General features: G+C 43.0%; 1 protein-coding gene across 2 annotated transcripts in view; it reads left to right on the forward strand.

Annotated features, from left to right (window-relative positions):
- DAPK1 (death associated protein kinase 1) overlaps nucleotides 1-15,007 on the forward strand; it is a 212,017-nt gene that overhangs the window by 187,213 nt on the left and 9,797 nt on the right. For both annotated transcript variants that reach the window (XM_069761981.1, XM_069761987.1), the window contains 2 exons: nucleotides 10,156-10,291; nucleotides 10,787-10,907. In XM_069761981.1, coding sequence (XP_069618082.1) covers nucleotides 10,156-10,291; nucleotides 10,787-10,907 — 257 coding nt within the window. The remainder of the gene's footprint in view (nucleotides 1-10,155; nucleotides 10,292-10,786; nucleotides 10,908-15,007) is intronic.

Here is a 15,007-nt window from a genome sequence, read left to right on the forward strand (position 1 = left end):
CAAATTCTCCTGTTGTTTTGCAAATGGAACAGACAACAGGTAGTAATGATAGGCAATTAGCAAGACAACCCCTATAAAAGTCCTGGAGGGGGTGACCACGGACCATTTCTCTGTTCTCATCTTTTTTGGCAGTTGTTTTAGTCACTTTTGTATTTTGTCATTGCTCTCACCCCTAGTTATACAGTAGCATGAGGCGTTGTCTACTGTACAACCCACAGAAGTTGCTCAGGTAGTGCAGCACATCAATGCGAGCTGTGGTAAAAAGGGTAGCTGTGTCTGTAAGCACAGTGTCCAGAGCATTGGGCAGATACCAGGAGACGTGTAAGGGGCCGTAGAAGGTCATCAACTCAGCAGCACTGCCAAAGCCCTGGAAAATGACCTCGAGCAGGCCATTAACATCCATGTGTCTGCTCAGTCTGTGAGAAACAGACTCCATCAGGATGGTATGAAGGCCCGACATCCACAATTGGATTCTGTGCTTACAACACAACACCGTGTAGAGCAGTTGGCGTTTGCCAGCACACACCAAGATTGGCAGATTCGTCATTGGCGCCGTGTGCTCTTCACTGATGAGATCAGGTTTACACTGAGCATATGATAGACGTGACAGAGTCTGGAGACGCCGTGGAGAGCGATCTGACGCCTCCAACATCCTCCAACATGACCGGTTTGCCGGTGGGTCAGTAATGATGTGGGGAGGCATTTCTTTGGAGGGCAGCACAGCCCTCCCTGTGCTAGCCAGTGTCAACTTGGCCACCAATAGGTACCAGGATGAGATCCTTAGACCAATTATGAGACCATATTCAGGTGCAGTGGGCCCTGGGTTCCTTCTGATGCATGACAATGGTAAGCCTCATGTGGCTGAAGTGTGTCAGCAGTTCCTGCATGATGAAGGCATTGATACTATGGACTATACCGCCCGTTCCCCATACCTGAATCCAATTGAGCACATCTGGGACCCAATGCATTGTTCCATCCACCAATGCCATGTTACACCACAGATTGCCCAGGAGTCAACAGATGCTTTAATCCAGGTCTAGGAGGATATCCCTTAGGAAAACATCAGTCGCCCCATCAGAACTATGCCCAGGCATTGTAGTGAGGTCATGGAGGCCACACATAGTACTGAGCATCATTTACTTATCTTGAGGAATTTCCACTGAAGTTGGATCATCCTGTAATTTGATTTTGCACTTTGATTTTGAGTATTGTTCCAAATCCTGGCCATCCATGGGATATTAATTTTGATTCACATTGATCATTTTTATGTTTTATTGTTCTCAGCGCATTCCACTATGTAATGAATAAAGATTTAAACTGGAATATTTCATTCAGTGATATCTAGGATGTGGTATTTTAGTGTTCCCTTTATTTTTTTGAGCAGTGTATATAATTTTGTGCGAAGTGGTTAATGATCAGGCCTAATGACCCCCACATCTTTATTTGCTATAAAGATACATTGTAGGCACCAGAATTTTTTTATTTTCTGGAATGTAGCTGTATGAAAGCTTGTATTTTATATCTAACTTTCATTAACTCTATATGGCAAGAAATAGAAAAAATGCAGCAATTCTACTGTTGTATTTTGACATTTTAAATGTTATGCTTTTAATTTGCTGCATAAATAAAGTGTTAATTTTATTTTGTGGGTCAGCATGAGTATGGTACATTTTACTGTAACATTCTAAGAACCTTTAGTTAAACATTTTTCTATCAGCTATATGAGGGCTTACTAATATGACACAGTTATTTTCATTGGTCCCATTTTGGAGTTCATTTTTTTTTATATTCACTTTTTATTACACTTTTTGGGAGGTGAAATTAATTTACAGTAACTTTAAACGTCCATGCGGTCCTGCTCATACTCTGCAGTGACGTTCTAAGGCCCCTTTTACACATCAGTTTTTTTGCCGTCAGTCACAATCCGTTGGCTCAAAAGATCCGTCGCAGATTGTGAAAAACTGATGCAACTGATTTTGTTTTTCAACGGATCTAATTGGATCGGAGCATGCTCAGTTAAAAAAAATGGAATCCATCGCCGGATTCTGTCATTTGACGGATCCAGCGCCACAGGCTTCCAATCTAGCAAATGACAGATGAAACGTGAGGCCATTCATTGCAATCCGTTGCTAATACAAGTCTATGAGAAAAAAACGGATCCGGCGGCATCGGATGCCAAAAAAATTGATATGTGAAAGGGGCCTAAATGGTCATGGCATAGTACAACAGCTGCACACAATCGTGCAACTGCGGGAGTTGGGAGCTGGCTGTAAAGACGAGCAACTGAGCACCCACACAGTAAGGCTGCCGTCACACTAGCAGTATTTGGTCAGTATTTTACATCAGTATTTGTAAGCCAAAACCAGGAGTGGGTGATAAATGCAGAAGTGGTGCATATGTTTTTATTATACTTTTCCTCGAATTGTTCCACTCCTGGTTTTGGTTTACAAATACTGATGTAAAATACTGACCAAATACTGCTAGTGTGACGGCAGCCTAATAGTAAGTGCCAACGGCACTTCCTCCCTGACCCATCAGTCATGTGGTTCTATGAGCCCCGGATAGCTCTGCTATGCTGCCAGGAAAGTTGCATTTCCACTGTAACTGGGCCTAATATACCAGCCCCAGTTACAGAGCTATTGAAAAATGTCCTCTTAGGCCATGTTCACACCATCCTTTTTTTCATGCGGAATCGCCGCGATTTTCCCGCTGCGGGTCCGCAGCTGTTTTCCATGCAGGGTACATTACAATGTACCCTATGGAAAACAGGAACTGCTGTGCCCACATTGCGGAAATCGCGGAAAAAGCCGCGCTGAATTGCCGCGGTAAAAAAGAAGTACCATGTCACTTCTTTTTGCGGAACTGCAGCGGTTCTGCACCCATTGACCTCCATTGTGAGGTCAAACCCGCAGTAAAACCCGCAGATGAAAAATATATCTGCGGGTTTTACTGCGGTTTGTGGTGCAGAACCGCTGCAGTGTGGCTGCCCCCCCCCCCCCCCCCGTGCCCCAATCCCACACCCCCGTGCTCCGACGCCCCCCCGTGCCCTGATGCCCCCCCGTGCCCTAATCTCCCCCCCTTATACTTACCCGGCCTCCCTTCCGGTGTCCGTCCGGCCGTCTTCTCCCTGGGCGCCGCTATCTTGCAAAATGGCGGGCGCATGCGCAGTGCGCCCGCCGAATCTGCCGGCCGGCAGATTCGTTCCAAAGTGCATTTTGATCACTGAGATAGGTTATATCTCAGTGATCAAAATAAAAAAAATAGTAAATGACCCCCCCCCCCCTCTTTGTCACCCCCATAGGTAGGGACAATAAAATAGGTAGGGACAATAAAAAAATTAAGAATTTTTTTTTTTTCCCACTAAGGTTAGGGGTAGGGTTAGGGTATTTTCAGCCATTTTAACCCTAAAAAACTTCCTAGAAAACACACAGACTCTGCATAGAAAACTGCATCAAAAAACGCATCAAAAAAGCACCAAAAAAAGGACCTGCGTTTTCTGCCAAGAGCTGCGGTTTTAGTCCTGAAAAAAAAGGAGGGAAATCAGGAACGTGTGAACATACCCTAAAGGTTTTATGACTTTACAGGCGGCACAATATGTGAAATAAATGTTAAAAATAATTGATGAAAAGCAGATTAAAAAAGCCATTGTCAATTCAAATTAGTCACTAGCATGCATGTAAAAAAAAACCCTAACACCCAATGACGTGCAGTGTCTGTTATTGAGTGCCTCCCCCTGTTTGGTGCCCCTTTTCCAGCACATGACCGCTGATCTGATCAGCTGTCATGTGCCCCTAACAGCCGCGGGTGAATCGCAATCCACCTGCGGCTGTTAACATATTAAATGCCGTTGTCAATCTCTGGCAGCGGCATTTAACATGCATGCGCCGGAAGCGTGTTGCCGACCACGCCCATCGACGCCCGTGTCACATGACTGCGGGTCGCCGATGGGTTGGCATAACAACCCGGGGTCTGCAGCAGACCCTTGTGGTTGTCATAGCCCAGTGGTCAGCGCTCATAGCAAGTGAGCATTTCTGCTGAAGCCCTGCTCTTGGTAGCACAAGCGATCAGATAATTGCAGCTTCTAGTCTCTCATGGAGACTATTGAAGCAAGTGTAAAGTAAAAAAAAGAAAAAAAAGTTTGTTTTTAAAAATATTTAAAAAATATAAAAATTCAAATCATCCCCCTTTCTCACCATTCAAAATAATACAATAAAATAATAATAAAAAAATTACACATATTTGGTATTGCCGCATTCAGAATCGCCCGATCTATCAATATATAAAAGAATTAATCCGATTGGTAAATGGCATAACGCGGAAAAAAGTCAAAATGCCAGGTTTTTTTGGTCACCGCAATATTGCATTAAAATGCAATAACGAGTGATCAGAGGGTCATATTAACACCAAAATGGTATCAATAAAAATGTCAACGTGGCGCGCAAAAAAAAACCTTACCCAGCTCCTGATCGCAAAAAATGGAGACAAATTTTGGATTTTTTTGGTGTCTATGAACTTGTAATGAACTGGAGAGTCATAATAGCAGGTCAGTTTTATGATTTGGTGAACATGGTAAAAAAAATATATATATATATCAATTGTGAAATTGCACTTGTTTTGCAATTTCACCGCACTTTGAATTTTTTCCCCAAAAAAACATGCCCTCACATGGCCATATTGATGAAAAAATTTAAAAAAAGTAATGGCAAAAAACGGAAACTCAAAAATGGAAATACCTCTGGTCTTAAGGGGTTAAATATATGTGAGTGGTTCATTGTAATTTAGAAAAAAAAAAGGAAAAATGTAAAAAACACATGTATTTTCCCACCGTTATCAGCAAATAAAAAACAGTATGACAATGGCATAAAAATGAAATCCTATGTACTAAGGAAAAAAAAGATGCAAAAATGATTTGAATATCCGAACGAGAATATAATGTGAAGGGTAGAGATGTCCAGTCATGCACAATCCCTTGATTGAAAAAAAAAAAAAAAAAAAAAAGAAACATAATGAAATCATTGTGACAGACAAAAACAAATATCAAAAAGTAATATAATATTTTTTTTTAGGACAAAAAGTGCAACTAAAAATATCAAAATTGTCTGTATTAAAGGGGTATGCCTGAAAATATATGTAGAGCAGTTCCAACCAGAGAAGTCAGGAGATCATTTTATGGAGTCTGTTAACTTGTACCATTGCTGGTTTAGACCACTGGAACCCCTGTACTGCCATCAATGACATTTTCACCCTGTGCATTTTGAACAATTTAAAGATGAAAAGGATTCACTTGTCATAACTTAAAAAAAAAAAAAACCTTAAAACTCTCACATCCATAGTAGTGTTTTTAATTTTCACTGAATTATTCCTTTAAGTCCAATGAACAGTACAGTGGCATGTAAAAGTTTGGGCACCCCTGGTCAAAATTAACGTTGTTGTGAACAGTTAGGCAAGTTGAAGATGAAATGATTTCTAAAAGGGCTAAAGTTAAAGGTGACACATTTTTTTTTGTATTTCAGACAGAACATTTTACATTGTCATCTTCTACATTTTAAAAATTACAAAAAAAGAAAAATGGGCCAACGCAAAAGTTTTTGCACCCTACATAGTATCTAGTAGTAGCCCTTTTTGAAAGAATCACTACTTGTAAATGCTTTTTGTAGCCAACCAAGAGTCTTTCAATTCTTGTTTGAGGGATTTTCATCCATTATTCCTTGGAAAATTCTTCCAGTTCACTGAGATTCCTGGGTCGTCTTGCATGCACTGCTCTTTTGAGGTCTAGCCACAAATTTTCAATGATGTTAAGATCAACTGACTGTGAGGGCCACTGTAAAACCTTGAGCTTGCGCCTTTTGAGGTCTGTTGAGGATTTTGATGTGTGTTTAGGATCATTATCCATTTGTAGAAAGCATCTTCTTTTCAACTTCAGTTTTTTTTTTACAGATGCTGTTATGTTTGCATCATGAATTTGGTGATATTTAATTGAATCCATTCTTCCCTCTACGTTTAAAATGTTCCCCGTGCCATTGGCTGCAACACAACCCCAAAGCATGATTGAACCACCCACATGCTTAATGGCTGGCGAGATGCTCTTTCACTAAAATTCTGCGCCCCCTCATACCCTTGATCATTGTGGCCAAAGAGTTCTATTTTAACCTCATCGGTCCACAGGATGTGTTTCCAAAATGCATAGGCTTGTTTAGATGTTCTTTTGCATACTTGTGAAGCTGATTTCTCTAGTCACCTTCCACTACGGCATACGGAGGTTGCCTCTTTGCCCTGATGGGACAGAGAGAGGTCCGTGTGCTGTTGTGGCCGGTGACTGCAGTACCTTTTTTTCTTATTGCCTGGCAGCATGTGGTCGTGTTCCACCTCCACTTTGCTGCTCCCGTCGCGCCACTTTCCGGTGTCCTCGGGACCCCTTCCTGGCCTTCCTGCACCAACTCGAGGGTAAAGCAGGCCAGTGATCCCAACTGGAGTCCTCTCTGAGCTCTTCGGTCTTCTGTACCTCCGCGCACACTGCCGGTGTCCATGAAGTAATCGCGCGAGTCACTTCCGGTTCATCCTGCTTGGTGAACGCAGCACTTCCGCCTGGAGCGCCTCATGCATCCTCCACCTCAGGACCTGGGAGGGGAGGAGGGAATCTGCAGTCGCTGGTGGGGGGGGGGGGGGGGCAGGTATAAATTCTGCCTGAAGACATCGCAGGTAAGACTTTCTGCGGTCATGGAAGGCAATACCTGCCCTGCAGCTGCAGAGCCCGGCGCTGCCCCTGCCGCAGTAAGTGCTGCAGGGAAAGGAGTCCTTACATAGATAACCTAGAGGGTATCTCCTTCTATCACACTACTCTCCCTCTCACCACAGGGAGACAAGTCTGCCCCTAAACCTTCTATTAAGAAAAAATGTGCCATCTGCAACATTAAATTGCCCTCAGTATGGGACAAATACCTCTGCCAAGTATGTACTGACAAAATAGAGCAGAGCAACCCTCCCTATTGGAAGAAATCCGCACACTAGTTAAACAAGAGGTGCAGTCTTCCCTGGCGGCCTTTACTCCTCCCCCCCCCCCCCCACCTCCTTCTTCAGCAAAGAAAAGGAAAATTCAGATTGAGGAAACTGACTCAGAATCAGACCTCTCCTGTGCCTCATCATCTGGAAGGTGGGAGGAACCTATGTCACCCGTAACCGCCGACACCAGAAAATATCTTTTTTGCTCGGCTTGGATTGAGGATTTAGTGTCTGCTGTTCGCAGCACTATGGGGCTAGAGGAGGAACCAGAATCCCAGCCCATCTAAGACCAGATGTTTGGGGGAATATCCAAAGGGAAACATATAGGATTCCCGGTACATTCTAATATTCTAGACATAATTTCTCAGGAATGGGAACTGCCGGAGAAACGCCTCAGCATTCCCTCTGAGATGAAACACAGATTTCCCATAGAAGGTGATTCTGTTAAATGGGACATTCCTAAGGTCGACTCAAAAGTAGCAAGAGTTGCAAAAAGAACCGCCCTTCCTTTTGAGGATTCTAAGCAGCTGAAGGATCCAATGGACAGGAAAATTGAAAGTCTCTTGAAAAAATCCTGGGAGACTTTTACGGTAGCTTTAAAAACAAATATTGCCTCTACTTGTGTAGCTAGAGCTCTGGTTCGCTGGTTGGGGGAATTTGAGTCCCATATATCTCAGGGTACCTCCAGAGGTGAACTGCTGGACTCCCTACCCAGAGCTACTGGTGTTTTGGCGGATGCCTCCCCTATACAGATCCCTTGATCCCGAATAAAGGAGACTACCGCCATTATCTTGGAAAAGACTCCTGGTGCAGAGGAGATTCCAAATGGAAGGACGTTGTACTGATAATGTTTTATTAGATGTTGTTCCTGTACTGAAAACATGAGATATTTCCGATGTCTCGGGTGAATTGGGATATGAAAGTAAGCATCCTTTAAGTCTATGGTTGACATGAAGGAGTGAGCAGTTATCAAAGGAATGGCAGATTTTATCGATTCCATTTTGAACCTGCGGTATTTGACATGCTGGTTGAGACCCTTCAGAGTTATGATGATACGAGACTCGCCCGAAGGCTTGGGTACTAAAAATAGACGGGAATAATGTCCCAGACCTTTTTCCAATTCTGGAACTTCAGATATTACATTTGAATTTGTTAGGTCTCGGAGACCGGCTAGTAAAGAAGTTCGGTCTTTTAGGGAGGGAAGAGAGGTAGAGAGGTGACTTTCAGACCCCGTGGATGGGAGGATATAAACTCTATTAGTAGGCCGTCTCTAACGACATTGAGGGCCCAGTGACAACTGGTAATATTTTGCCACTGAGGAAAAAATTTTGAGAGTCTACCCCCCCCCTCCCCCCCCACCGGGTCGAAGCCACCGCTTCTCCTGCTGGGGCTGTTGTTGGGGAATAAGGATATTCTTTCCTCCACCTTTTGGATAACGCCACCTCCCAGTTTTGCCTTTTCCTCTCTGAGAGGCTTGTGGCTGTGAGGGACGAAAAAAATCTTTTCTTAGGAGGTTTTTGTACCTAGAGAGCTTTTTTCTTATCTGTTGCTTTCTCTAAGATTTCATCTAAAGAAGGTCCAAAGATGTAGTCACCTTTAAAGGGTATAGCACATAATTTGGCTTTAGGGGTGATATCACCAGACCACATCTTAAACCAAAGGGCTCTCCACTGTAAGGCTATGTGCCCACGTTGCAGAATAGAAGCAGAATTTTCTGTTTCAATTTTGCATACCCTTGGTAGGAAAAACACATGCGGATTTAGACTCGTTTTTACCGCGTTTACCATGCGTTTTACAAGCTTTTTTTAATACATGTTTATGGGTGCAGAATTGCCGCGATTCCTCAAAAATAATGAACATGCTGCATTTTTTACCGCGATGCATTTCCGCCGTGTGAAAAAACGCAGCATGGGCACATCAATTGCGGAATGCATTAGAAATTAATGGCATGCTGTTTGTAAGCGTTTTTTAAGCGTTTCCGCCGCAGAAAATCGTGGCAAAAATGCTTAAAAAACCCAACGTGAGCACATAGCCTAACAGTAATTTTGACCAGGGACCACCTTTGCAAGGATTTAACTTGCTGCTCGTTTGCGTATTGTATTTTTGAGTTTCCGCTGTACAGAAACTTCCATTGATGAGTTCACTGTGACACATGCACTGGTTCATTTAGGAGCTATGTAAATGAGGGTTTAATTAAGTCCTGTTATTTCTGTTCATTAAGCGAAATATTAATGAGATGTACTTTTTTCTTGTTGTTACTACAAGCTGCCATGAGGTCCCTGGGTGCCGGACTGCAGCTCCCAACACTAATCCTGATTTTCAACACCATAAGATCACTTTCTCAGCTTATGTTTTAGAAGTGTAATCAAATTCTGTGAGCCGCTTAGCCGTGTATATCCAATAAATCCCCGTCCGAGAAGTTGTTTTCTCACTCTTAGCTCGGGAAACTATTTATCCTAATCCAACAAGACAAACTAGCACATAGGATACAGTCATGTCCATAGTATTGTAGTGTACTATGCCAAAGATGATGGTGCCAGTGCTCACATCGGGCCATATGGCCTTTATGTGCACAACTGTCTTATTCACACTGTAGTCAAATTAGATTTTTTCTGGTTTAAATATGTGACATGTAAGAAATATTAATTATTCTTATAGACCACTGGACAGGGTCTGGAAAAAAATCAGATCCAAAAACATTGGGGCATGTATTTATACTGATGGGCTATACCAGGATATATCCTTTACTGTTAGAGTACGTACTATGTACGAATCGATTCTCGGAAAATGATCCATCAGCCACATCTGTGGCATCTATCATTATTTTTTTTTATTAGCCAGGGTGGCTGAGAAGGAGGAGACTTTTCAAGTTTCCACTGAACCGAGTGTTCCGAATCGTTTTGCACCAACTTCATTTATTGTAGTATGCCATATTCATCAACAGGGTTCATGTGTTTTAACAAATATAGTACAACTAGTGAAATCCAAGCAAGGTGGTCACCAAGCGTTTATGACGTTCCCAGCTAATGATCAGAACCAACATGGGCATATAACAATGACCTGTCCATCACTGGAGTGAGAATATTAAATGATAAAATCCTGTTGTAAAATAAGGAGTATGTTTCATTATTGTCCTGTTCCTTTTTTATGCAATAGCCTATGGAGGGAAGCTGAAGAACCTTTTGAAAGTAGTTTTGGTTGCCACCCATGCAGACATCGTGAATCTCCCACATCCTGCAGGAGAGTTTGGATATGACAAGGATATGTCCCTGCTGAAAGAAATCAGAAACCGGTAATGAATTGGACACTCTTGCTACATTTAGCAGTAGTTCTCGGTGTTGTAACATCTTATTTTTTAAGCACTTGCTTGTAGATGGATTGTAATCTGTGGGCGGATCCTGGCAGCAGGTGTTCAGTTTCCCTGCAGTGCCACCACTGGGAAAAAAGGGTATTACACATTGCCATTTCACATCAGAGGGCTGTCACTATAATACATGGACAAATATTCTATCATATAAAAATTGTGTAGCAGTAATATTTATTTTCCTGTAAAATGACAGACCTCACATGGCAATCGTTTCCATCAGGCACTGTAGGTATATGTCATTTTTCTGCTCCTGTGATGGATCTGTCATCTTGGCTTTGTGGTCGTATACAGCTACACTGTCTAGTATCATAAAAAATGTAGCAGACAGATTTTATCCTGGTTTCTTTTCATTCAGTGAGTTTATTTTCAAGTCTTTCCTTGGTCTTTTATGTGATAATTGTGTTTTCTCTACATTGTCAGGTTTGGTAATGACCTCCAGATTTCTGACAAGCTGTTTGTGCTGGATGCTGGTGCATCTGGTTCTAAGGATATGAAGCTTCTGCGCAATCATCTCCAGGAATTGAGAGGCCAGTTAGTTTCTGTAAGTCATTGGCTATTTCCCGAAATGTTATTTTCAAGGAGTTTGTATTTCTAAAATTTCCTAATAATATGACTAGAGATGGGAGAATGGATTTGCAGGATTTCTGTCCATCGGCCAGGTCAGTAATTTGTGACTGCTGTATGGGACACCTGCGAATCCCCATATTTCCAAGCATTCCCGGCTCTTCTTTAGGTTTGCCAGCTCAGCTAATTAAAATAATCTCCAAGAATGCTAGGTGGATTACTGACATGGCCGATGGACCGTGCTTCTGCAAATGGATTCTTCCATTCCGAAAAATAGCAAGGAGATTTTATATTAGAGCACAAAGTTGTGGAACTGCAGAATATCGGGTCTGTTGTAAGAAGGAATCCGATCGAAGGATTACAGTAAAGCATTGCTCCTACAGTAGTGGTCAAAATAATAGCAGTCCAATATGACTAACCAGATTAATCACTGTTTTTGGTATAAATTATATCACCACGTGTCAAACAATTTACCAGTTGGTGCAGTAGATTCTAAGAAAACCAACAGACTCGGCATTCATGATCTTCATGTTTTTGAGTCGGTGTATTAGAATAATTAATTGAAAGGGGGTGTGTTCAAAATAATAGCAGTGTGGAGATCAATTAGTGAGGTCAATCAGTCTGTGAAGAAACAGGTGGGAATCAGGTGGCCCTTATTTCAGGGTGAAGCCAGGACATGTTGTACATGCATTTCCCCTTGAAAGCCTGAGAAATATGGGTCGCTTGAGACATTGTTCAGAACAGCGTACTTTGATTAAAAAGTTGATTGGAGAGGGTAAAACTTATAAGGAAGTGCAGACAATGATCAGCTGTTCAGATAAAATAATCTCCAATGCTTTAAAATGGAAAACCAAACCAGAGAGACATGGAAGAAAGCAGAAGACTACCATTCGAATGGATGGAAGAATATCCAGAATGGCAAAGGCTCAGGCAATGATCAGCTCCAGGATGATCAAAGACAGTCTCAAGTTATCTGTGAGCACTGTGACAGTCAGGGTGTGTGCACACGATGCGGATTTTGCTGCGGATCCGCAGTGTTTCCGCAGCTGTGGATCCGCAGCAGTTCCCCATGAGTTTACAGTACAATGTAAACCTATGGGAAACCAAAAACGCTGAGCACATGCTGCGGAAAAAAACCACGCAGCGGTTTACATTCCGCAGCATGTCACTTCTTTCTGCAGATTCCACAGCGGTTTTACTGCTGCACCTATGGAAAACCGCAGTTGTAAAACCACAGTGAAAACCGCGGTAAATCCGCGATAAATCTGCAGCAAAAACGCAGCGTTTTTGCCCTGCAGATTTATCAAATCTGCTGCGGAAAAATCCAGTGGCCAAGAATGTGTGCACATACCCTTAGAAGACGCCTGTGTGAAGCTAATCTCTTAGCAAGAAGTCCCCGCAAAGTCCCACTGTTATAAAAACACATGTACTGAAGCCGATACAATTTGCCAAAGATCACATCAACTAGCCTAAAGAGAAATGGAGAAACATTTTCTGGACTGGAAAAGTAAAATTGTTCTTTTTGGATCCCAGAGCCGCAGTTTGTCAGACGACCCCCAAACTGTGCATTCAAACCACAGTACACTCTGAAGACAGTGAAGCATAGTGGTGCAAGCATCATGATATGGGCATGTTTCTCTTAGTATGGTGCAGGACCTAAACACCGTATTCCAGGGATCACGGACCAGTTTGCATATATTAAAATACTTGAAGAGGTCATGTTGCCTTACACTGAACACCTAAACACACCAATAAACAAGCAAAATCTTGGCTCAAGGGCAACAAAATTTAGGCTATGGAGTCGTCAGCCCAATCACTGGACCTTAATCCGATAGAACACTTATGGGGTGACATTAAAAATGCCATTTCTGAGGCAAAGCCAACAAATGCAAAAAACTAGTTGACAGGGGCCAGAAGTTGGTTGACTCTATACAACATACCGTATATACTCGAGTATAAGCTGACCCGAGCATAAGCCGAGACCCCTAATTTTGCAACAAAAAACTGGGAAAACTTAATGACTCGAGTATCAGCCTAGGGTGGAAAATGTAGCAGCTACCGGTAAATGTCAAAAGTAAAAATAGATACCAATAAGAGTAAAATTAACTGAGACATCAGTAGGTTAAGTGTTTTTGAATATCCATATTGAATCAGGAGCCCCATATAATGCTCCATAGCCCCATATAATGCTCCATAAAGTTTATGATGGGCCCCATAAGATGCTCCATATTAAAATATGCCCCATATTATTATTATTATTATTATTATTTATTATTATAGCGCCATTTATTCCATGGCGCTTTACATGTGAGGAGGGGTATACATAATAAAACAAGTACAATAATCTTGAAAAATACAAGTCACAACTGGTACAGGAGGAGAGAGGACCCTGCCCGCGAGGGCTCACAATCTACAAAATCTACCATATAATGCTGCACAAATGTTGATTATGGCCCCATAAGATGCTCCTTAGATTATTATGCCCCATATAATGCTGCACAAATCCTGATTATGGTCCCATAAGATGCTTCATAGACTATTATGCCCCATATAATGCTGCACAAATGCTGATTATGGTCCCATAAGATGCTCCATATAACAAAGTGCCACATGTAATGCTGCTGCAATAAAAAAAAAATGACATACTCACCTCTCGTCACTGCCCACTGCTCCTCAGCGTCCCGTCTCTGCGAAGTGACTATTCAGGCAGAGGGCGGCGCGCACACTAATACGTCATCATGCCCTCTGACCTGAACAGTCACTGCAGAGGACGCGGAAGACGGAGCAGCGGTGGAACAGGGAAAGGTGAATATGAAATTATTATTTATTTATATAGCACCATTGATTCCATGGTGCTTTACATGAGAAGGGGTTACATACAAGTTACAGATATCACTTACAGTAAACAAACTAACAATGACAGACTGATACAGAGGGGCGAGGACCCTGCCCTTGCGGGCTTACATTCTACAGGATTATGGGGAAGGAGACAGTAGGTTGAGGGTTGCAGGAGCTCCGGTGTTGGTGAGGCGGTAGCTTCGGTAGTGATGAAGCAGCGGGGTCAGTGCAGGCTGTAGGATTTCCTGAAGAGATGGGTTTTCAGGTTCCGTCTGAAGGATCCGAATGTGTTTGATAGTCGGACGTGTTGGGGCAAAGAATTCCAGAGGATGGAGGATATTCGTGAGAAGTCTTGGAGGCAGTTGGATGAGGAGCGAATAAGTGTGGAGGAGAGAAGGAGGTCTTGGGAGGACCGGAGATCACGTGAGGAAATATATCGGGAGATTAGTTCAGAGATATATGGAGGAGACAGGTTGTGGATGGCTTTGTAGGTCAGTATTAGTAATTTGAACTGGATACGCTGAGGGAATGGGAGCCAGTGAAGAGATTTGCAGAGGGGGGAAGCAGAGGAGTAGCGAGGAGAGAGATGAATTAGTCGGGCAGCAGAGTTAAGGATGGACTGGAGAGGTGCAAGGGTGTTAGCAGGTAGGCCGCAGAAAAGGATGTTGCAGTAGTCAAGGCAGGAGATGATGAGGGCGTGCACAAGAATTTTAGTAGATTGACGGTTGAGGAAAGGACGGATTCTGGAGATATTTTTGAGCTGGAGGCGACAGGAGGTGGAAAGAGCTTGGATGTGCGGTTTGAAGGACAGGGCAGAGTCAAAGGTTACTCCGAGGCAGCGGACTTCCGGTACGGGGGAAAGCAAGATGTCATTGATTGCGATAGATAGGTCAGGTAAGGAAGATCTATGGAATGGAGGAAAGATGATGAGTTCAGATTTGTCCACATTGAGTTTGAGGAAGCAAGAGGAGAAGGAGGATATGGCTGATAGGCACTCTGGGATTCTGGACAGCAGAGCGGTGACGTCTGGGCCAGAGAGGTAGATCTGAGTGTCATCAGCATAGAGGTGGTACTAGAATCCATGGGACTTTATGAGTTGTCCCAAGCCAAGTGTATAGATTGAGAAGAGTAGGGGTCCTAGAACAGAGCCTTGGGGCACTCCAACAGAGAGAGGGTGGGATGAGGAGGTAGTGTGGGAGGCGCTGAATGTGCGGTTGGAAAGGTACGAGGATATCCAGG

This window comes from Ranitomeya imitator, chromosome 1 (genome assembly GCF_032444005.1).
Source record: "Ranitomeya imitator isolate aRanImi1 chromosome 1, aRanImi1.pri, whole genome shotgun sequence".
NCBI lineage: Eukaryota > Metazoa > Chordata > Amphibia > Anura > Dendrobatidae > Ranitomeya > Ranitomeya imitator.